The sequence below is a fragment of the Cnephaeus nilssonii genome (genome assembly GCF_951640355.1).
Source record: "Cnephaeus nilssonii genome assembly, chromosome: 11".
Lineage (NCBI taxonomy): Eukaryota > Metazoa > Chordata > Mammalia > Chiroptera > Vespertilionidae > Cnephaeus > Cnephaeus nilssonii.
This window is the reverse complement of record NC_137082.1, coordinates 82,792,309-82,816,277: the sequence shown is the minus strand read 5'-3', so window position 1 is coordinate 82,816,277 and position 23,969 is coordinate 82,792,309. Positions and strand designations below refer to the sequence as shown.

Sequence of the window (23,969 nt, the reverse complement as noted above, 5' to 3'; positions counted from 1 at the left end):
GTAGTGCAGTGGTCAGCAAACTCATTAGTCAATAGAGTGGCAAACCACGGCTCTCGAGCCGCAGTTTGCCAACCACTGGTGTAGTGGAAACTGGGCCAATGAGCTTTCTTTCTCCCTTGATTTGACTGAACTGTGGAAACTTTTTTTTTTTTTTTTTTACTGAAGATGCTTTATCTGTGGCAGTGAATGCAAATTTTCCAAGTTTAGACCAAGTTTCCCCTCTCCTTCCTCCAAGTTTTACTTCATAGACAGGTAGATAGTTCATGTAAACTGGCTAGTTAAAATTTTCTTTATAAATTGTTTTAAGTATGAGGAGGGTTCAGCTTTGGCCTGAGGTTTGTGTATTGACCATTTCTGCTCTATATCACTAATTTTCAAACTTAGAGCACACACACACTTATGCACACAACAGCATCTGTCAGGCTCATTAAAAAAGCAAACAAACATGCAGAATTTCAAAATATAAGGGGAATAGATGGGTGCTGAAACCCTGGCTGCTTAGTTTTCCTGTCATTCTTATCCGTTGGAAACTCCACTGAGGAATAATAGATCTTAAGGAAAAATGTTTGCTATACACCTGCTGCATTGTCCAATATGGTAGCCATTGGCCAAATGTGGCTATTTAGCACTTGAAATAAGGCAACTGTGACCGAGGAAATGAATGTTAATTTAACTATAATTAATTTTAATCTAATAGAAGGTTCTTTTGGGCAGTGCTATTAGACTTTGTTTTGATTGCACTTTTACACCTTGAGAACTGTATACACTTGACCTGGGTATAAATTGCTGCTCAGCAGAGGGTCAAGACAGACCTAGGAATTTGAAGGTCAGTTGGAGTACTGAATATTCGTGCAATTTGAGTCTGGGCCTGTGTAGTCTGATGGATGACTTTTTATAATTTGGGAATGATAAACCAGTATGTAAATTTATGTTTACAAGCTGATTGTAGAACTCTAAATTCATGAAAGGTGAAAGGAATATAACTCAACTAAAAAACAGGTAGTTTCCTTCCCCAGCAGTGCCTATATAATATGGCTTTCACTGAACCAAGACCAATTTTAGGATTAAATTCAAGCTCTAACATTAGATTTAGCAGCTCACAAAATTGAACACATGATTTTTTTATATTTTTTTAAAATTTAATTTTAATTTTATTTTATTGTTTAAAGTATTACAAATAGTAGTACATAATATATCTCCTTTTTTCTTCCCCATTGACCTTCCCACAACCTCCCCTATCCCCTGTCGCATGCCCTCATCCCATCCCCCCAGTGTCTTGTGTCCATTGGTTGTGCTTATATGCATGCATACAATTCCTTCGGTTGATCTCTTTCCCCCCCTCCCCAACACTCCCCAGCCTTCCCGCTGTAATTTGACAGTCTGTTCGATACTTGACTGCCTCTGCATCTATCTTTTTGTTCATCAGGTTAAAATGTTTTTTATTTTTTATAAATGAGTGAGATCATGTGGTATTTTTCTTTCATTGCCTGGTTTATTTCACTTAGTATAATGCTCTCCAGTTCCATCCATGCTGCTGCAAATGGTAAGAATTCCTTCTTTTTTATAGCAGCGTAGTATTCCATTGTGTAGATGTACCATAGTTTTCTAATCCACTCATCTGCTGATGGGCATTTGGGCTGTTTCCAAATCTTAGCTATGGTGAATTGTGCTGATATACATAGGGGTGCATATATCCTTTCTGATGGGTGTTTCTAGTTTCTTGAACACATGAATTTTTCTATTTGCTTTTGTTTAAAGGACATGTTAGCCATCGTTCTCCACAGGGCCAACTTAGATTTCCAATTGGCAGTGTGTTTCCTTACTAACTTATAACTTTGGAAAAAGTATAGTTATAGTGAAAATGGAGAAACCTATTTTTTTTCTAAAAATGGCTTTTAATTATTTTTATTTTTTTAATCCTTTCTATTGTACTGATTTCTTTGACTAAAAAAGTTGTAAAAATCCAGATCATAAGTAATCTTTTTTCTCTACCTTGTATGATAACATGTTTATGGATTGCCAAAAATCTAATAATGATTTTATACTATTCTGGTGGGATTTTCGATGTTCTTTATGAAGGCAGAACCATCACATTTCAAGTGTTTTATGTTGCACTATCTAACTTGATTTTTCTCTTGAAGTAAAAATTCATATAGGTATTTTGGGAATATTTTGTATTTGCAGTTTGAAGATATTTGAAATTATATTTGCTTTCTATACTTAATCACTTCCTTTTTTCTAGACTTGGACTTTGTGTAATGTTTTTTGCCATTCTTTTTTCATATTCTCCTTCACACTGTCCATACTGCCCTTTCGGAAGTCATCAGTGAATTCTGAACTGCCAAGTTTAGCAGCCTTTTCTCAGTTATCATACTACTTTCTTCAGTCTCTGCCATTATTGACTATACTCTAGATTTCTTAAAATCACACAGGCATACTAGAACAGACACAGATTAGGCTCTTTTCTCCAGCTATAAATGTTGGATAAAATGTCAGACTTGTTTTCTTTTATATATGTCTGATCTTGAGAGGGAAAGAAAAGTCCTCAAGAACAAGAAACTTAGAAAAGTCAGTGTTCAGGAAAAGGTGGTCTTAGGGAAATTACTAGATAAAGAATTCAGTAGCAGGGGATGGGGTTGTAATGCCATTCAGGGAAGGGAAACAAAACTCTAAGAACTGTATGCTAAAATATATATTTATGTAAAAACTGTTCTGATGTCATTGAAACATCTATGGCCTCTGCTGGGAAAAAAGCCTCAAACTCTCTATGGAGGAACTAGAAAAATGCTAGTCTTTATAGATGGACTTTAAACATTACATGAAGGCAAGCAGGGTCAATAAAAAGCAAGATACCAACTAATTGTAAAGAGTGGGTGTTTTGTTTTTGTTTTTGTTTTTTACAAGTATATATTACTAGAGGCCCGGTGCACGAATTCGTGCATGGGTGGGGTCCGGCCGGCCCACCCTATCAGGGCCAGTTGGGGCAGGGCTGGCCAGGGGAGGGGCCGTGGGCAGTTGGCTGTCTGGCACCACCTTTGGGGTGGAGGGGGCCAACCGGGGGTGGGTCCAAAAGTGGGGAGGTGCCTCAGGCAGTTGGCTGGCCGGCCCCGCCCCCTGGTCGAACTCCTGGTTGAGGGGACAATTTGCATATATAGGATTGTAATGCGAAATTCAAAAGGTCCAAAGGATATATATATATATATTGAAAAGTCTGTCAGCCTGCCACTTGCCACTCAGTTGCCTTTTCAAACACAAGTAGCATTACTAGGTTTTTGTGAATTATTCCAGAGATTTTATGCATGTCCGAGCAACTTTGTCCGTATGCTAGCTTTTAGTATAAGTGGCCGTATATGTATGTTACTTAATAATGCATCTTGTAGATTATTTTATGTTCATACTTTTTACTTTTTCTTTTGATTGCACAGTATTTTTGTGTGAGTGTCTATAGTATACTAGTATTTCATCAGTCTTCTATTGATGGACACTTAGGTTATTTCCAGTCTTGTGGTATTAAAAATAGTGCTGCAGCAAATAACTGTTTATTCGTCATTATACACATACATAAAATAGATTTCCAGAAGTAGGATATTTACATTTGTATACTTATTTAGGGAATGTGTTCATTTTTTAAAATAGGTAATACATGCACATAGTACAAAGTTCAAAAGGAACAAATTAATAAATAATGAAAAGTAAGTCTTCCTCAGATCATCTGCATCCTGCTACCTAATATACTTTCCAGAATGTAACCACTGTTACTGCTATCTAGCCATTAGACAAATGTGACTATTGAACACTTGAAATGTAGCTAGTCCAAATTGAGATGGGCTGCAAGTATAATACTTAGTCTATAAAAGAGAATGTAAACTATCTCTGTTTTTAATACCGATTTGACATTAAAATGATAATTTTGGTATATTGGGGTGAATGAATAACATTATTAAAACAATTTTACCTATTTTTTACTCTACTTTTAAAATGTGGCTAATAGAAAATTTATAATTATATATGTGGTTTGCATCCTATTTCTGTTGGACAGCATTGGTCCAAAGAAATACATTCATACATATATAAATGTGTATTAATATATGGGAATTCCTCTAGTCAGGATTTCCTTTTGCATTGCAATCTGTGGGATCAGAAATCTCTTGCTAGGGTGTGGTTAAAAGAGAGGTACCAGCCTGGCTGCATGGCTCTGTGGTTGAGTGTCAACCTGTGAACCAGGAGGTCACTGTTCGATTCCTGGTCAGGGCACATGCTCTGGTTGCGGGCTCGATCCCCAATGTGGGGCGTGCAGGAGGCAGCCGGCCAATGATTCTCTCTCATCATTGATGTTTCTATCTCTCTATTTCTCCCTTCCTCTGAAATCAATGAAAAAAAATTTTTTTAATAGGAGAGAGAGGTACCAGGCTATTCTTTATTGTTTTACTAGAGGCCTGGTGCACGAATTCTTGCACCAGTGGGGTCTCTCGGCCTGGCCTGCAGGATTTGGCTGAAACCAGCTCTCCAACATCCCCTGAGGGGGTCCTGGATTGCGAGAGGGCACAGGCCAGGCCGAGGGACCCCACCAGTGCACAATCAGGGCCAGGGAGGGACCGCAGGAGGGCTCCAGGGCATGTCCAGCCCATCTTGCTCAGTCCTGATTGGCCAGACCCCAGCAGCAAGCTAACCTACTGGTCGTAGCATCTGCCCCCTGGTGGTCAGTGCACATCATAGCGACTGGTCAACCTGTCGACTGTCTGCCCCCTGGTGGTCAGTGCACATCATAGTAAGTGGTTGAGTGGCCTTAGCATATCATTAGCATATTGTGCTTTGATTGGTTGAACGGCTGATTGGACGACCAGAGACTTAGCGTATTAGGCTTTTATTATATAGGATTATTTACTCTCAACCATTACCATGATCATTGTTGGCCTCATTAGTGAAAGTCATGCTTCCATTGTCGTTTTTTTTTTTTTTTTTACTTCCATTGTCTTTTAAGATGTATGTTAACTTCAGGGAGAAACCCAGCATTACTCTTGGCTTCATGTTTTTGAACCTGCTCCAATTTGCACTGGTTGCCTCTCTACACTTCGTACACAGCAGTCAATCTGGATCCCTCTTCACTTCACTCCTTTGTTAAATCTCATACTCTTGTTTTGTGCTCCCTCCTTTTGATGAAATATTCTTCAGGACTTTTCTTGTGTATGTGGGGTAAATATTTGGTCATGTTGCACGTCCAAAAATAATACCTTCATTTTACCCTAGGAAATAGAATTCTGGGTTGGAAATAATTTTTTTTCCCGGAGTTATGAAGGCATTGCTCTGTTGACTTCACTTACAGTGTTACTGTTGAGAAAACCAAAGGTATTCTGATTATTTTCCATATGACCTGTTTTCCCCCCCCCTGGAGACTTTAGGCCCTTTGTTTTCAGCATTCTGAGGTTTCACAGCCACTGGTCTTGATGTTGGTGTGTTTTCATCCATTGTCCTGGGATCTTGATGGGTCCTTTCAATCTGGAAATTCCTATCTTTCAGTTCCGGGGATATTTCTTGATTTCTTTGATAAACCCTCCTCTCCTCCGCCTTCCATTATCTCTGATGTCTTTTTGGAAGTTCTTTTTGGGCATTGAACCTCCTGAGTTGGTCCTTCAGTTTTCTTCACTTTTCTCTACTAATTTTCATCTTTCTTTTTGATCTACTTTCTAAGAGATTTCCTCGTATTTTATCTTCCAACCCTCATGTTGGTCCCTTCCCCCATCCCCACCCCTGTCAAGCTATTTAAGAGCTCTTCTTTTAATCAATGTTCCCTTTGTACAGCATGATGCTGCTCTTGCTTCAGGGTGGCTATATCTTCTCTTATTTCTCTGTGTATATTGATGATTTTTACACCATGTTTTTTCTCTGGATAGTCTCAAATTTCTTGAAGTTGCATTTTTCTATTTTTGTTTGCTTTTCCCCTCAGATAAAGTAGTACTAGGTTAAGAAGGTAGGGGTCTATTCTAGCAAGCTGATGGGAAACGAAGCATGTGGGTGAGGCTTTGTCTCCTTTCAGTTTCACTGTAGAGTGATCTGAGTGGGCTGTTTGTTGGTAAACTCTCAATATTAGTATCTGTACATTTTTCCTTTGGGGGTTGGTCAGGTACCCCAGAGAGGAGTCTCAATATGACTAAACAGGTAAAGGTCTAGCTGCTAGTATTTTGGGAGCCAGAACCCAGTGGAAGAAGGGTTGAAGAGTCTACTTTTAGCATGCAGTATGCTCATTTTCATTACTCCTCGCTTCTCCTAATGGTACTCAGGCCATCTTCTAGTCTAGGGAGACTGTTTCACCCTCTGCCAAGAATAAACATTTAGTTCTCTGGAGAGAGGCAGTTACCCATCTAAGGATCTAAATGCCTCTCAAGTATCTCTCACCCAATCCTGCCTATTTCATCTCCTTCCCCTCACTTCCTGCTATGACTGGAGCTGTTACTTAACCTTTTGAGGATTCTGTCCTATAAATCAGGACATTTACCTACAGTTAGCCTAGAATTAGTAGTCTCTCTTAGTAGTTCATAGTTAGTACTCATACATCCATTTTCCAGTTATCAAAATTTTGCTCATTTCCTCCTTATTCTTCCTATCCTTGTGAGATTGTCTTTTCTTTTTAAATTCCTTTATTATGGCTTTTTTAAAAATAGGCTACTGTCTTCACCTGTAACCTACTGATTAAAGTTTCCCATGAAAAATGTCTTAAGGATAATTCTGAAAGAGTTGATACAGAATGTGTAACTCCCAAGTCAGTGGGGATGAGGGGGTGTAAATGAAGAAAATTTGATAATTTTAGTAGAGGTGGGAAAGGGGAAAAAAATAAACAAAGAAAAATGCATAGGAATTAGAAAACACAAAATGATTTGGTAGAGAATAAATATCTCCATAAGCCTAATACATAAATTCAAAATGAACTTGCTGGTAAGGGAGAATAAAAACTTAAAAAAGTTTTTTAAAATTATTTCTGATTTAATTATCTGTAACCTTTGGATACTAATCACATGAAGCTACAAAATTAGCAAATGTTTTAAAATCTGTATATAAAACATAATTATGTCACATTTCAAACTCATTTATTAGTGTACCACTCAATCTTTAAAAAGAAAAAAAGAAAAAGGAGGCTCCAAAGATAGTCTTATGGCATTCTTTAAAAAGGAAACTGTTCCTTTTAACTTGACTCCCACCCCACATACCAATTTCAAAACATATCATTTAATCGTCTTGGTCATGGACATTCCCAGGATGAGATTTTTATATTTCGCTCCCATAGCTTCTGATTATCAGAAAACCCATTGCTTTCCTTTATTGAAGGAATGTGGTCCTGCTGATGTTGGTGTATCCCTTTCAATATTCTTCATCCCCATCTTTGCTTCTTGGAGACGTTTCCTCAGGTTTGCTATCTTCATCTTCATTAAAAGGTGCTGCTGCTACTGAAAGGGTTTTTGGAGAAAGAGTTGGAAGATTTTCTCAAAGTTACTTGATCCAAGTTTGATGGATATGGCTGAGGCTTTGTTTGTTGTCTTACTACCTATGGCAAATCCAAACTTGGATATCGTTGTAGGCTTTGTTGGGAGGTCTGCAGCTTCTTCTTCATTTGATGGCTTCTCAGCTCTGTGACGATCTTTCCCTTCCATTACTCCTGTGGCTCCAGCGCACTGCCCTTTCTCAGGCATCTCTCCTGCCTTCTGTCTCCTCTGCATTTTCCCCACCCCGAGAATGAAAACTTAAAAATTCTAACAAAATGCTTTTTATTAATAGACACACCTAAAAGGATGGTGATATAATTTTAAAGTAAAGGAATGACTAAAGATATATGCTAGGCATAATCTGTATCTTAGTCCATTTGGGTTGCTATAACAGAATTCCATAGACTAGTTGTCTTATAAACAACAAATTTATATCTCACAGCTCTGGAGGCTGGGAAGTTCAAGATGCCAGCAGATTTGGTTTCTGGTGAGGGCCACTTCCTAGTTCATAGACAGCTGTCTATTTGTTGTAATTTCATAAGGCTGAAGGGGGCAAGCAAACTCCTTGGTCTCTTTTTTTAAAATATATTTTTACTGATTTCAGAGAGGAAGAAAGAGGGAGAGAGAGAGAGAAACATCAATGATGAAAGAGAATCATTGATCAGCTGCCTCCTGCACAACCCCCTACTGGGGATCGAGCCACAACCCAGGCATATACCCTTGCCTGTAATCGAACCCCGGACTCTTCAGTCCGCAGGCCAATGCTCCATCCACTGAGCCAAACTGGCTAGAGCTCCTTGGTCTCTTAAAGGACACTAATCCCATTCATTGAGGGATCCATCCATGACCTAATCACCTACCTTAGGCCCCCACCTCCAGATGCCATCACATTGGGGATTAGGTTTCAACATGGGTTTAGGGGAAGTGGTGACACAAATATTAAGTCTATAGCAATCTATATAGTAAAGTTGGCAAAATTACAAGGATAAGTCTACAACTGTATAATCACAGGAGTTTTAACATACCTCTCAGTAATATAAGAAAAGTAGATTAAAAATATAAGGTTTTGCTCTAGCCGGTTTGTCTCAGTGGATAGAACGTCGACCTGCAGACTGAAGGGTCCCAGGTTTGATTCTGGTCAAGGGCACATGCCTGGGTGTAGGCTTGATCCCCAGTAGGGGGCATGCAGGAGGCAGCCAGTCAGTGATTCTCTCTCATTATCGATGTTTCTACCTCTCCCTTTCCTTCTCCCTCTCCATTCCTCTTTGAAATCAATAAAAATATATTAATACACACACACACACACACACACAAGGTTTTAAAGGATTAGAAGGTACAGTTAGCAAGCATGCAACAAATTACAGAATATGTATTCTTTTCAAGTACTCATGAAATTTTATAAGAATTGTTTATGTACTTAGACCTCAAAGCAAATGTTAACAAATTCCTAAGAATTTATATCTTATAAATCACATCCTTGGATCCTATTGCAATTCAGTTAGAAATATAACAGGAGGATAGCAACAACTCCCAGATCTGAAGTTGTATATTTCTGAATTTATGAGATGAGGAACAACTCATAAAAATTAGGAAGTGTTTAGAAAAGAATGATGAAAATACTACCTGTCAAAACTAGATACAGCAAAAATCCCATTTGGGAAACTTTAGATAGAATTTTAAATGTTTATTAGTGAAGAACTAAGTAAAAATTAATGAGTTAAGTATACAATGTAATGAATTAGAAAAAGGAAGGTAATTAAGTTGAGAAACAATGAAAAAAATATATAATTGGAGCAACTAAACCAAGGGTGCTAAGTTGAAAAGACTTTGCCAAGATTGGTGGAGGAAAAGATTACAGATGTATTAGAAATAAAGCAGGGTTATGACTACAGCAAACAGATTTTGAAACTAAGAACACCAAGAACAGTTTTTTTACCTTTAATTTAAAAGTGGAAAAAACAATTTCTAGTAAAATAAGCTATCAGAATTGGCTTAAGAAGAAGAAACTTGACTAGATTGTAATTTAAAATCTTAAATTCATTAGAAATCTACCTATACCAAAAGAAAATTAAGTAAAAATCCAAACCCAAGTAAAAACCCCAAATGGCCAAATTCTACAAAACATGAGGAGTCAGTAATTCCAATCATAATACAAAATGTTATAGAAAAAAAACAAAAAATCATTTTGCAAGTCTATTGTAATCTTGATACCTCCAACGGGATGGGTATTATGAGAAGGGGAAATGTATAGTCCACATCTCAGATGGCAATAAAAATTTTAGGTAAAATGTTAGTATTCGTTATAAAAAAAATACCATGACTAATAAGGGTTACCTCAAAAATGTAAAGATGATTAAATGTTAGAAAACCTGTAAATGAAGTTCATCACATTAACACACCAAAGGGGGTAAAAAAAAACCCATATAAGAATCTTGACTAGATTATAATTTAAAAACTTAAATTCATAGCACCACCAAAATAAAGTTAAGTAAAAAAGCAAAAAGCAAAACCCAAGTGAAAACCCTAGCTGGGCAAAAGGAAAAAGACATGATAAAATGCAGTACGTTTTTGACAAAAATTTTTAGAAACTATAAATACGAGAGTGCTGGTTAAAAGAGGGGCGGGGGGCACAGAAGAGTACATATAATATCATTCAATTATATGAATTTCTAGAACAGGTAAAATTACCTTGATAGAAGTCAGATCAGTAATTGCCTGGGGTAAGGAAAGTAGATTGACTGTAAGGGACACAAGGAAACTTTCTGAGATGATGGAATTATTCTATGTTTTGATTGGGATGATGGATATATGAGGTATACATTTATTAGTACTCATTGAATTATATAACATCTGTGCATTTCATTATATACTAGAGGCCTGGTGCACAAAATTTATGCACTGGGGGGTGTGTGTCCCTCAGCCTGGCCTGCGCCCTCTCGCAGTCTGGGACCCCCTTGGAGTATGTCTGGGACCCCTCGCTCCTTACCGCTTGGCTCGCTGCTCCTTAGTGGTACCACAGAAGTGAAAAAGGCTTCCGCCACCGCCGCTGCACTTGCCAACCATGAGCCCAGTTTCTGGCTGAGTGGCGCTCGTGGGAGCGCACTGACCACCAGGGGCAGCTCCTGCGTTGAGCGTCTGCCCCCTGGTGGTCAGTGCGCATCATAGCGACTGGTCGTTCTGGTTGTTCTGCCGTAATGGTCGCTCAGGCTTTTATTATATAGATAAGTTATGCATCAGTGAAGTTGATTAAAAAAGTTAATATGTAAAAACCAAGGCATGTCTATGTATCAGCAACAAACAAAATTTAAATAAAATAAAATCCCACCATTTAAAATGGCAGCACAAACTACAAAATCCCTAGGAAGAAATAAAACAAAAACGTGTGGGACCTGAGTGGAGAAAATAAGACACGTATAATTCAAATTATAAAAGATGTACTTGTGTTTATGACTAGAAGGCACATTACCATAAATCTGTCAGTTTTCTTCCACTTGTTTGTAAATTTGGTGTCATTCCAATTAAAATCCCAGCAGGTGAAAGAGAATTTACTTTATCAGGTACGAAGACATATTCTGTAGCTTTAGTAGTTAAGCCACAGTATTTGCCTCAGTTATAGACTAATTGGGGGGAGGGGGGAAGAGCTCAGAAACACAAATAGCATTGTAATCAGTATGGAAGAAGATTCAGTTTATTGTCTTTGCTGGGGAGGAGAAGGTACCTGCCTTGCACCACACACAAAAATAAATTGCAGATGTGAAAGAGAACTTTAGACTTTATAACTTTTGAAAGATGACAGCATATGGAAGATTTTTTAAGAAGGTACACGTGTATACATCATATAAGATTTTAAATTGATGTGCTCTAATTTAAATTGATAAGCTTGAGCACATTAAAGCCACTCTCTCAAATCAATACAAATATATTTTTTAAAAACTCTAAATTTGGTGGGATTTGAAAAGCTAAACTTAAATAACCAACATAAATTTGAGAAGTAAGGAAAGGGGCTCACTCTGCACATATCAACATTCCTGAGAAGCAATAACTAAAATTCTGTGATATTGTAGGTATGAACAAGTACAGCAATGAACAGACTATAAAGCCCCTAATCATAAATTTATTTTATAGGGATTTGATGTGTGACAGGAGTGGTATTATGAATTATTAAGGTAAATTATTTAAGTGCTGATAAAATAGTCTGTCCTTATAGGAGATGTTTAGATTGCTGTCTTACCCCTTAAATAAAAACAAATTCCTGATATGTTGGAAACCTACATGTGAAAAGCAAAACTAAAATGTCTGTGAGAATACATGGGGGAATCCTATATAATACAAGGCTAATATGCAAATTGTCCCCTTGGGAGTTTGACTGGGAGACCAGGAGTTCCATCGCTCACTATGACGTGTGCTGACCACCAGGGGGCAGTGCGGAACATGGCGGGCGACCAGCAGGGCAGTGGGGTACTGAGGGAGTGAGGGAAGGAGGAGGCAGGGAGGCCTAGAGGTGGGGAACCTGATCGGCCCTGATCACCAGCCAGGCCTAAAGAGCCTACCTGTGCACGAATTTTGTGTACCAGGCCTCTAGTATCTTTATAACATCGGGGTACTTTTTTCATGCCTCAGATTCCTCATTTATAATTAACTAGAGGCCCGATGCATGAAATTCATGCAAGAGTAGGCCTTCCTTCCCCCGGCTGCCAGCACCAGCTTCCCTCTGGCACCCAGGACCCAGGCTTCCCTCGCAGCCCTGGCTTTGTCCGGAAGGTCATTCGGAAGGACGTCAGGTCTAATTAGCATACTACGCTTTTATTATTATACTAGAGGCCCAGTGCATGATTAAATCATGCACGTGTAGGGTCCCCTAGGCCTAACCTGCCATCCAGGCCATATCCACTGCCCCGCAAAGCCTAGCACGCTCCGCGGACACTGCTGGCAGCCTGCTCCCCGCTTTTGATGGCAGGGGGTCCACTGGTGCCGGAGCGGACACACAGCTCCCTGCTTTCGATCGCTGGGGAGCTGGGTGTCCGCTGATGCACCAGGCCTTTCAAAAGCCTCCCACGGAGGCTTTTGGCCTGGTGCCGGAGCGGACACACAGCTCCCCCGCTTTCGCTTTCGATCGCAGGGGAGCTGGGTGTCTGTCCGCTGGTGCCAGAGTGGACACCCAGCTCCCTGCTTTTGATGGTCGGCGGCGGGATGTGGGCTCGCTGTCCAAGAGGCCCCTTCTGTGCTGCAGCACAGCCATGGCGTAGACGCTGAGCTCGCGCTGCCGCTGGCGACGTGAGCTCAGCATCCGCCGGCCCAATTGGCCACCCCGAGTCCCGCCCCCCCGTGCCTCCTGGCCAATCGTGGGCATAGCGAAGGTACGGTCAATTTGCATATTACTCTATTATTAGGTAGGATATGGTACCTATTCCACTGGATTCCGATGAGAATTAAATGAGTTAATGCTTACCTGACTCTTAGACTGTGTTGTAGTTAGCATTCAGTATATGTTTCCTACTGTATTTGGGTGCAGAAAGGAGTTTCTTGGAAAAGAAGCTAAGTTGTATCATAAAATAAATACCATGGTTAAAATATAAAATTGTGTTCTAAAAGACAAAGTAAAATAAATATTCCAAAGATTTGGAGATTTTTTGAAATACAGTGATAGGGTTTATCTATCTATCTATCTATCTATCTATCTATCTATATAAAGCTACATGACCGTCCGACCAACCAACCTATCGGCCGGTACCTATGACGTGCACTGGCAATTTAAAAATAAATGTTGACTCGCACATGTGTGATACATATAAAGCTCTCGCTGGTGCCAATCTAGACAGAGTAGGAATATTCCTTCCTGAACCCATTTTCGGACATGGTCAGTTATATGATGTTTTCTCTCGAGTTCGAAGACTGTGTGATGTTAAAGTTGTAGATACTTCATCACAAGGGAAATTAGTCAAGCACTCTGAAAGTGTTTTTACTCTTAATGTGGTATACAGGGAGATATTAGAATAAGTTTAATCAATTTACCGGTTATTGTTTTTATCAATGTTGTTTTTATATCATGTCTTTGTTGTTGTTATATCATGTTATTTCTTCTAATTAATTTCCTTTCAATGTGCATGAATCCGTGCAACGGGCCACTAGTATCAGAACAAAAACAGTAAGTAAAGGAAAGGATAGTTGATGACTTTGCAAAGAATATGAACTATAGTTTAATAAAACATAGAGAATGCTAATTGTAAAACTTACACAATTATTAATAACTTGAATGGTTCATCTGCTAATTCAGGATAATCAGACCTCTTACTTAACTGAAACTTTCCAGTGAGTAATCTTATAATCCCAATTTTACTAAGGTATCACTTGATAAGCTTTCTTACTTAACTGTAAAGATATAGTCTTCCTATTCTATTGAAACCTGAATTATCTAAGTATCACTTAGTGCTGGAATTAGGAACAGAATTAGTATCTGAACTTATTTTTCAATTCTTGCAGATGTTGAAAAAAAAATTCTAACTTCAGTACAGAGCTTGCTGCCACACTAGTGAAGGAAATCTGTATAGTCTATAAATGACTTGTTCACATATCAACAACTTGATCATAAATTTAGTTTTTTTATTTCATTTTGTTTTCATCGTAGAACATATTGACATTGATTCCTTGTAAAAGCCTAAATTCAGTATGTTTACATTCCAAAATATTGGCTAAATATCCTAGATATTTAAAATGCTCAATTGATAAAAAAGCATTATCAGCATTACTGAAAAATATTATTTTACTGCATAATTTAAAAATTCTCCAGAGATAATTAGCCAGATATCAGGCAGCCATGGTTACTAAGACATAACTTAAGGCTGCTAACTTTAAGTGATCACATAGTTCCAAAGTGGTTATAACTGCTGTTCTAAGGCATGGGACACTGAAATCATGTGGCAGTACTAGGTCATGAGGTCATTCAAATGACCCAGAATAGCCTTAAACTTTTCATGTTTCTATTTCCATAAAAAAAAATAATTTAAAAGGTTTTATAGAAAAATTAGATCCCCAAGAATATATCTCAACTCTTAAGAAACATTCTCCTAACAAAAGTGTAACAGAGAACCTGTTAACTCAGAGTCTAACACTGGAAATCCCTTTCATTTTTGCTGTTTATACATAAGTTTAATTTTTATTTATTTTCTTAGGCTGAATTCTCATGAATACATTGAGTCAAAAATAGACACTTTTAAATAAAATGGTTCTTATATTGTCCTTGTCATAATCAGTTTTTCACAAGGAATAGGGATCCTTCAGAGTTTTCTAAGGATAAGATTGGTGTGGGCCTGCAACAAGACCCAGAGAGTCGTTCCAAACCAAGCTTGGAGACTGGATGCTCTGCTTTTCTGGAGGACTGGTTGTCTCTGCCTTGCTTGGGCACACACTTTTATTTGTGCGCTGACCACCCTTTCTTCTGAGCTTCTGCTTTCTGGCCATGTGATGAACATGAATGCTTATATCAAAGCATGTATAATACTGACCCTGTAACCGTATCCTTCAGGTTTGCTTTTCTTTCTGTGTTCCAAATAGTGATTAGTGTACCATTACATGCTCAGTTACATTAATTAGCAATAGTTAGCTTTGAGTCCTCCTTTTCCCTAAACTGCTCATATCCAGTTGCTCAGTAACAATGTGAATTTTCTCTAAAGTAATGAATAGTCCTATCATTAGCTCTAACTTCTGTATTCAGCTTTTTCATCTGACTAGCTTTCCTCTCCCCTATCTCCTACCACATTACTTTCTTATATTCCACTAGAGGCCCTGTGCACGACATTCGTGCACTGAAGTGGGGGGGTCCCTCAGCCCAGCCTTTGCCCTCTTGCAGTCCAGGACCCCTTGGGTGATGACTGCCTGCCAGCTTAGGCCCACTCCCCAGCAGAATGTCCCTGGCAGGCAGACATCCCTCAAGGGGTCCTTAGCGCTGCTGTGGAGGTGAGAGAGGCTCCTGCCACTGACGCTGCACTCGCCAGCTGTGAGCCCGGCTTCTGGCTGAGCAGTGCTCCCACTGTGGGAGCACACTCACCACCAGGGGGCAGCTCCTGCGTTGAGTCATTCCCCCGTTCAGTCGATTTGCATATTAGCCTTTTATTATATAGGATATTCAAAACATTTCCTTGTCCCTAAAAAATTAACTTTCTGCCTGGTGTATTCTTTCTCTCTTCAGACTTGCTCTGGTGTCACTTTTGCGATACCTCTCCCTTCCAAAGGTTGAATTCATCAGCATGTTCTCTGTGCTCGGATAAGACTGTGTCACATGGTATTGAGGTTTATATAGCTGGCTTGCTCCTCGCACAGTATGATTTGTGACAGAGGAGGAATTTAGCAGAGACCAAAGGTAGTCAAGTATACCTTTTGCTGCTTGGTAGTCGTGTTTGCTTTGGTGGATTATTACATGTATTTCATGGAATTTTGTAGGTTGCTTTATTTTGTCAAGTTGTAGTTTTATATACTATGGTGCTTATTCATGTGCATTCTACTCTACCACTAGACAGCAGTGCTGCTGTCAAATTGTAATTGTTGTGGTCCCCTGAGAATTCAAAGTCGTTTTTTGAGAATTATACTTACAATTCTTTTTTAAGAAAATGTATAGTTCTAGTATAGCAGCCTTCCCACCAGTGTCCCACATAAAGTTTGTGATTAGATAACATGTCAAATAATTTTAAATATTTTCCATAGCTCCCTAGACCCTGTTTCCCAACATTTGTATAAATATGCCTGCAGATGCTACCTGCAAGTTGTGGGCAGACTCCCCTAGGCTTCCATCTTTAGTCAACTGCAACCTCCTCTCTTCTGAAATTTACAGTATGCATTGGCATTTTGAAGGTTTGAGAAATTCTTAAAGAAATCCATTTAACTTATCATGGAATTTTTTAAGGTATTTGTCCTGATACTTTTTTTTTTATTGTAATTTACATTTGATAAAATGTTGAGTTTTGTGAGTTTTATAATTGTGTACTCATATAATTTCATCTTTTGACTGTGGTTTGCTATTCTCTGTCTTGTAATTGATTGAGTGCCGAATATTTGTATAAAAATAGTACAGATTGAAGTAAACATTATTGACTTCCAGGAAATGGGCCATTATCCTATATAATAAAAGCCTAATATGCAAATTGTCCCCTTAGGTGGTTGTTCCACTGGGAGTCCAGGAGTTCGACCGCTTGCTATGATGTGTGCTGACCACCAGGGGGAGGCGTGGAACATGGCGGGTGTCGGTGACACGCTGCGACCTCTCACCGGGGGCGGGGGTGACAGGACAGAGGTGTGGTGAGAATGTGGGTGTCCACCGAACTTGCTCTCACTCCCCCTGGTAACCTCCCCCTGGGATGCCAGGCCTCGCACCCTGGGGAAGCCCCCGCCCTTGGGTGCCGGGCGGCTGCAAGGAGCCCACCCCACACCATGTGGCATCTTCCACGTGAACCAGGCCACAGCTGCCAGGACTGCAAGGGCCGGTCAGGCTCCCCGTGGGTTCGTGCAGGAGCCAGTCTGCGAGGCTGGCCAGGAGAGCATGCACTGCCCGCCCAGCTTCCATGCAGTGCCACCAGGTGGCCCAGAGGCCCATGTTGCGCCCTGGCCCGCAGCGTCCGGTTGTGCTCACCGCATCTCCGTGTGGGAACTTGGGCGCTGTGGCTCAGGTGGAGGGAGGCACGTGGGGGCCCACGTGCTGCCCAGGGCCCAGAGGTCAGCTGGGACCTGCCCTTTCACACCAGATGCTCGCACTTCGATCACTGGCCAGGCCTAGGGACTGCACCCCGTGCACGAATTTCGTGCACTGGGCCTCTAGTTTCTTAAGTTAGTCTGATAATGGGACTAGTTCTGGGCTTTGTTGCAACTTTAGTTTGATTTCTTTTAAGTGCTTTGAGAGCAGGATTAGGACTTTTCACTTTCTGCAAGATTTGTTGTCTGATTGTAATTTCAGTTATTTCTTTGTGCTTTATATCTGAGCCATCAGCTGTGGGACCTTTGGGCATTTTCTCTGCTTTACAGCCTAGCTGTCTGTTCTTTGGTCATTCTGGAGTACTTTGTGCTCTTCAGCCCTGCCCCAGGCTTTTTTGTGTCTGTTGTGATAACGTCTCTACCAGTAATGCCTTCCAGGGTTTTCTCTCAGCAAACCTTCCTGCCCCGGTAATAATGTGCAGAGTATCTGGGTGGAAATGGTTCTCTCAACTCTCCTGTCTAACCTCAACCCTTGGCAGCTTAATGTTTGGAGTTTTTTGGAATGATTTTTTTTTTTCACTTTTGCCCATCCCACCCTTCTCCCCCCATCAGAGGACAGATTTATTGCATTTGAGGGAGACTATAAGTTTCTTAGGGTATCTCTCAGCTTTCCAGCTCTGTCCCCCAATCTTGGTCATTTTTCAAGCACTTTGGTGAAGACCTGTAGGAATGAGTGATTTGCTTTGTGGAATTCTGATATGTCTTGTCAGCCTACATGTTAAGATTTATTAAAGGTAGGCTGGTTTCTCTTATGGTGGAATTATTCCTCCTTAGCCCCGCCATCAGGAAAGACACCACTTGTGGGCTTCTCTTCTGTCAGTTAATTCCACTTAGGTTACTATGCATCCTTATCTCTCTGATGGGTTCAGAAAAACTATGATTTTGTAGCTTACCTGGCCTGTTTTGATTATTAGGGTGAAAGTGATGGTCTGTTGTGATTTTCTATAACCTGATTAGGAATAGAACTCCTCTCATGGATATTTTTGTTTTGTTTTGTTAATCCTCACCTGAGGATATTTTTCCATTGATTTATTAGGGAGAGTGGAAGAGAGAGGGAAAGACAGAGAGAAACGTCAATGTGAGAGAAAACACATTGATTGGTTGCCTCTGACCAGGGCCAGGGCCCGAGGAGCCTGCAACCAAGGTACAAGCCCTTGACCGGGATCAAACCCAGGACTCTTTGGTCTGTAGGCCGACATTCTATCCACTGAGCCAAACTGGCTAGGGCATCATGGAATATTTTTTTATTGTGTAGCTTGGTAAGTACTTGATAAAATTTGTTATTTCAGTCTAGTTGATTTTCTATAGTAGTTCTCAGAACTAGGTTTCTGAATATTTTTCATCTCAAATCTTAACTTTTCAGTTCTGTCCTCAAGTGGTCAATGATCTTATCTCTTATTTTGAGATTAAAGTCATCAGCATTAAAATTTAATTGAGGGGCTTGTGAAGAGTATGGAAAGAGTTTGTGGCAGGTACATAGAAAACTAAGCAATAAAAAACTAAGGAAATTAACTCAAGGGGAAAAAGAGTTGTACAAAAAGGGAAATATGATTAAGTAGTAGTTTACTGCTAATCTCATCAGAACTACAATTGGGAGTTAATTATCTTAAAGGTTGGAGGAATGTGAGTGGTTGTGGTATAAATCCTCATTTTCTACTGAAAAATGAACAGATAATACCTGAACTTGATATTTCAAAGGGTACCATTATAAGTCGATTACAGTAATGAATACTGTCCCCACCCCCTGGTTACTTAACAGCTATCTTGGTTATTACATCAGTTATCAGAAAGAGAGAAAGAGAAAGACAGTAATCCCCCTAATCCATTGGGAACACATTCAAAGACACCCGCCCCCCCCCCCCCAGTGGATGCCTGAAACCACAGGTAGTACTGATCTCTCTCTCTCTCTCTCTCTCTCTCTCTCTCTCTCTCTCTCTCTCTCTCCCCCCCCCCCATCCTATATAATAAAGAGCTAATGTGCTAATTAGACCAAACAGCAGAACGACCTTCCGGACAAAGCCGAGCCCCTTGCACAAATTTTGTGCATCGGGCCTCCTAGTGTGTGTGTGTGTGTGTGTGTGTGTGTGTGTGTGTACTATTTTCCCCTATAATACATACTTATGATAAAGTTTATAAATTAGACATAGTAAGAGATTAACAATAATAACAAGTAATTAAATAGAACAATTATAACAATATGTTATATAAAAGTTATGTGAATGCGGTTTCTTTGTCTTTCTCTTTCTCTCTTTCTGATAACTGATCTAATAACCGAGATAGCTGTTAAGTGACCAGGGGGTGGGGACAGTATTCATCGTGGATATTCTTGAGATAGGGATGACTCACATCCTGGGTGGGATAGAGTGGGACAGTGCTAGATTTCCTCATGCTACTGAGAATGGCATGCAACCTAAAACTTACGAATTGTTTATTTCTGGAATCGTGCATCTAATAATTTTGGATTACTGTTGACTGTGGGTAACTGAAATCCTGGAAAGTGAAACTGCAAATGGGGTCTGAGGGGTTAGGGTGGGGTGGTTAGGGAGACTACTGTACTGAGTTATAAATAGCAAGATTAAATAAAAGTTTTAAGGTTTTAAAAAATTATATCTTGGCGTGAGAAGAGCAACTATATTTGATTATACTCATTATGCACATTATTACTTAAAAATGAAAATATATTTTTTAAAAGAAGCTTAATTAAAAATCTTCTCAAGGGATGTAAAAGTGAACCAAAGAGGGAGAGATAGAAACATCAATGATGAGAGAGAATCATTGATCCGCTGCCTCCTGCACACCCTCTACTGGAGATCAAGCCTGCAACCCAGGGCATGTGCCCTGACTGGGAATGGAACCGTGACTTCCTAGTTCATAGGTTGATGCTCAACCACTGAACCACACTGGCCAGGTCCCAAACCTTTTCTTTACACACTGTGTCTACCTTTATTTCTTTACTAGAGTCCCGGTGCATGGCATTTGTGCACTGGGGATGGGGTGTCCCTCAGCCTGGCCTGCACCCTCACACAGTCCAGGACCCCTTGGCAGGGAGTGGGCCTAAGCCAGCAGGCGGACATCCCCCGAGGGATCCTTAGCGCTGCTGTGGAGGCAGGAGAGGCTCCCGCCACTGCTCAGCTTCTGGCTGAGCGGGCACACCCCCTGTGGGAGCACACTGACCACAAGGGGGCAGCTCCTGCGTTGAGCGTCTGCCCCCTGGTGGTCAGTGCGCATCATAGCGACCAGTTGTTGTGCCATTCGGTCGATTTGCATGTTAGGGTTTTATTATATAGGATTCTTGTTATATATTTTACACTTTTCCCTTCTTATAACTTTAGAATTTGTTTCATGATACCAAGTCAGTTATGAAAGTTCAGAACTTTGGGGAGAGTGGGCTTGTAAATTTTTAAAAAATATTTTTGTGAATGTTTTGAGAATAAGATTGAAGTTCTAAAAAGTGAGAAAAAGTTTTTCTTTTGGTGAAAGTATTTTAATTATTGACACTATTAAAAGTTAATATAGTATTAATAGTGATTAACTGGTCTAGTATTGATAAATATTTTACTTGTAAAATTATTATATATACCCACTTATAACATTGTGTTTTTTTGTAAAAGGGTTTATTTCCATAATTTGTTTAAATTAATTAAGGTATTTTAATGGGTGAAGAAGAGAACTTCTGAAAAATCTGTTGTGAAAGTAGTCATTTGAATTTCTATTTCATTTTGTAATTTGCTTTTGATATCATGTTGAAATAATTACTCAATTTTAAAGTTCCCCTCTAAATTACCTTTTCCATATCTTTTCTAGGTTAGATAAAGGAGGATATTTCCTTCGTGTGGATTGCTGCCTTTAGTAAGAACATGTCGTCCATCTTGCCATTCACTCCACCAGTTGTGAAAAGACTGCTGGGATGGAAGAAATCAGCTGGTGGATCAGGAGGAGCAGGTGGAGGAGAGCAGAATGGACAGGAAGAAAAGTGGTGTGAGAAAGCAGTTAAAAGTTTGGTGAAGAAGCTAAAGAAAACAGGACGATTAGATGAGCTTGAGAAAGCTATCACCACTCAAAATTGTAATACTAAATGTGTCACCATACCAAGGTAAGTGTTGTCAGATCAGAAATTTGATGGTCATCCTGTTGAAAATTGCTTGAAGGAATCTGAAGGAGAATTATTGAAATTTTGTTACTTTCGAGTCACCTGTAAATAATAATTATTAAAATAGGACAGCTATTTTTAGCCTGTTGTATTAATTTTGATGTGCTCTTTAGACTTATTTTACAAGTCATTTTCTTGAGCTGTGAGGTTTAATCAAGCAAAATAAAATTCTTCCAATATGTTAAGTTTTATCTTCACTGTCTTCTTTTGCCTTTGTTGCCTAAATGCTTCCATGGGTTTTATCTAATTTCTGTGATTGACGTTTGGGTAAAGATTCAGTGCTTTTCTATCTCTAGTGCAGTACTGCTAGACAGATTTCTCCCCTCTTGGTTAAAACTTCACTCAGTAAGGAGTTGAAAGAGGCTACTACCATTGTGTTGAATTTTATGTATTATTTTGTTTGAGTTGTAGTGTTACTTCTAAGAAAGTACAGTATGTAAGATAGCTTCTTAGATGTTAGACATGTCTTAAAGATCTACCTCTTGTATTTTACTTAAGAGGTCAAGTTTTAGTGTAAATTTAATAATTTATAGATAAGTACCACTGTGAGAAATACTGTTTGTTTTTTAAATAATGTAGTAGATGTTTTTTAAGTTGTTTCACTCCTTTTTATGTACATTACAGGGCTTTTTGGGAGTGTCTGCATAAAAGGATTGTTTGCCGTGTCATGCACATGGGCTGGCATATGGGTATAGCACATGAAACCATTCCACTTGACATGTTTTCAATGAGCTTTTGGAAATACACTCTGGGTGCTTGTTGATAATAGATCCAGTAACACCCCGCCTATCTACTTGCAAATACTAATAGTAGAATGTTTCCTTCTTGTTTGGTAGATTATTTATTCATTTCTTTTACCTTGTTTCATGTATATCTTAAATTTAAGAGTCATTTTTCTTGTTTTACTTTTTTGTTTTACAAATGCTTATGAGTACCTGATGTGTGCAAGGTACTGTTTCTAGGCACATGGGGATACAGTGATGAACAAAACACCAAGTTCCTGCCCTCATGAAGGATTGATATATACAATTAATAAGTGGAAAATATAATTTGGTAATGAGTGCAAAAAAGACAATGATTGAGGGATAAAAAAAGCTGCTTTGGATTGGATTGTGATGTTTTAACCTAAACTTTGAGAAGTACCAAGCTAGCTGAGGGTTGAGTCTTCTAGGCAGAGGAAAGAGCTGGTGTAAAGACTCTGAGATGAAAAATTATTGTAATGGAGCCCTGTAGAGTTGGAGTAATACAGAATGAGTACAAAACTTGGAAGGTGTCATATCATATAGGGCATTGTAGGCACTGTGGGAGTTTGAATTTTAGTATAAACTTAGTAGAAAGCATATAAGGATTTCAATGGATTTCTTAAATTTAAATCCACTTTTAGAGAATTTCTTACATTCACTTTTACAAAGACTGCTGGGGTCATGGTGGTGATGGGGATTGTGGTGTGAGTGTGTGTGTGTTTTAAAATGAATGGTGGGTCTGGAAGCCGAGAAATCAGGAGGCTATTATAGTAATCTAAATGAGATTCGGCAGGCTGGACTGGCGCGGTGGCTGAGCATATGTGAAGTGAATGAATTTGGTATGTATTTTGGAATTACAACTGATAGGACTTGCTAATGAATTGGCTAAGAATAAGTCAAGCTATGTCTGTTAAGTTTTCATTGTGTAGCACCCAACATTTCAATTCAGTAAACATTTTTCAATTAGCCACTACATGTATGATAGGCTCTTCCTCATTGGAGTTAAAATACAATTTCTACACTTGAACCACTTTCTATTAAGGGAGACAAACTTTAAAAATATAAAAAAAAGATAAATTTTGTAAGGTGCAGTAGGTGTTATGAAAGATGTTTGCTCAGGGAGCTATGTCCAAAGGAGGAGAGCTTTGCCTACTTTGTAGCTTGTGGAAAGTTTCCTTCTGGAGGAAGATTGGTGCCTGGATTGTTGTCTCCCTCATCAAAGTGATGTGATCCAGAAGGCATGGAGTCATATTTTTGCCCAGCTTCATCTAAGGCTCAAATTGCCTTTGCTGTGAGATTATTGACAGAGCAGAGCCTGAGAGTAAGGCTATGCAATCCTGTCTTTTAAGAAAGCATAGTAGGTAGCAACCTACTGATTAAAATTCACAGACATGGGTATTTAAACTGTGAAGGTTAACTTAGATCTCTCTTCCTTCCTTTTTATTCTCCTTTTTGTAGCCTTTTAGAGACTTCATATTCTAAGGTTACTTCATCATTAAAAGGTCTTTTTCTACCCTTTAACTCTATGAAAGCAAAGTGGTGGTTGTCCTTTACATTATCTTGTGTTTTACCATCAAAAGTTCCTTGAAGCTTAGAAACTTGCTTGTCTAACTTTGTGTTACTTTTATATTGTAGAAATGTAGATTTGTTAATATTGCTTGTGTCTTTCAAAAAATTCAAGCTTCTTACACTATAGTTTGGTGCCATATATTTTATGAAGTTTGCTTTGTTTTCAAATAGTATATTAGTTATGTTAGATGATTAGTGATTGCTTAACTACTAAATTCTTTAAAGATAATTGTAGACTGTAAAGGATAGGGAATGGTGTGAAAAAGGTATTTATGGATAAATCCAAACCATAGT

At 39.2% G+C, this 23,969-nt stretch overlaps 1 protein-coding gene and 1 pseudogene across 4 annotated transcripts in view; one reads left to right on the top strand and one right to left on the bottom strand.

Moving 5' to 3' along the window:
• The window catches only part of SMAD2 (SMAD family member 2), a 72,439-nt gene that overhangs the window by 6,115 nt on the left and 42,355 nt on the right, over positions 1–23,969 (top strand). For all 3 annotated transcript variants that reach the window (XM_079783700.1, XM_079783702.1, XM_079783701.1), the window contains one exon: positions 21,018–21,306. In XM_079783700.1, the coding sequence (XP_079639826.1) occupies positions 21,071–21,306 (236 nt within the window). In that variant the 5' untranslated portion in view covers positions 21,018–21,070. The remainder of the gene's footprint in view (positions 1–21,017; positions 21,307–23,969) is intronic.
• Positions 6,123–10,185, bottom strand: LOC307107345 (PEST proteolytic signal-containing nuclear protein-like; annotated as a pseudogene). Its single transcript has one exon. The product of its transcript is annotated as a PEST proteolytic signal-containing nuclear protein-like (transcript).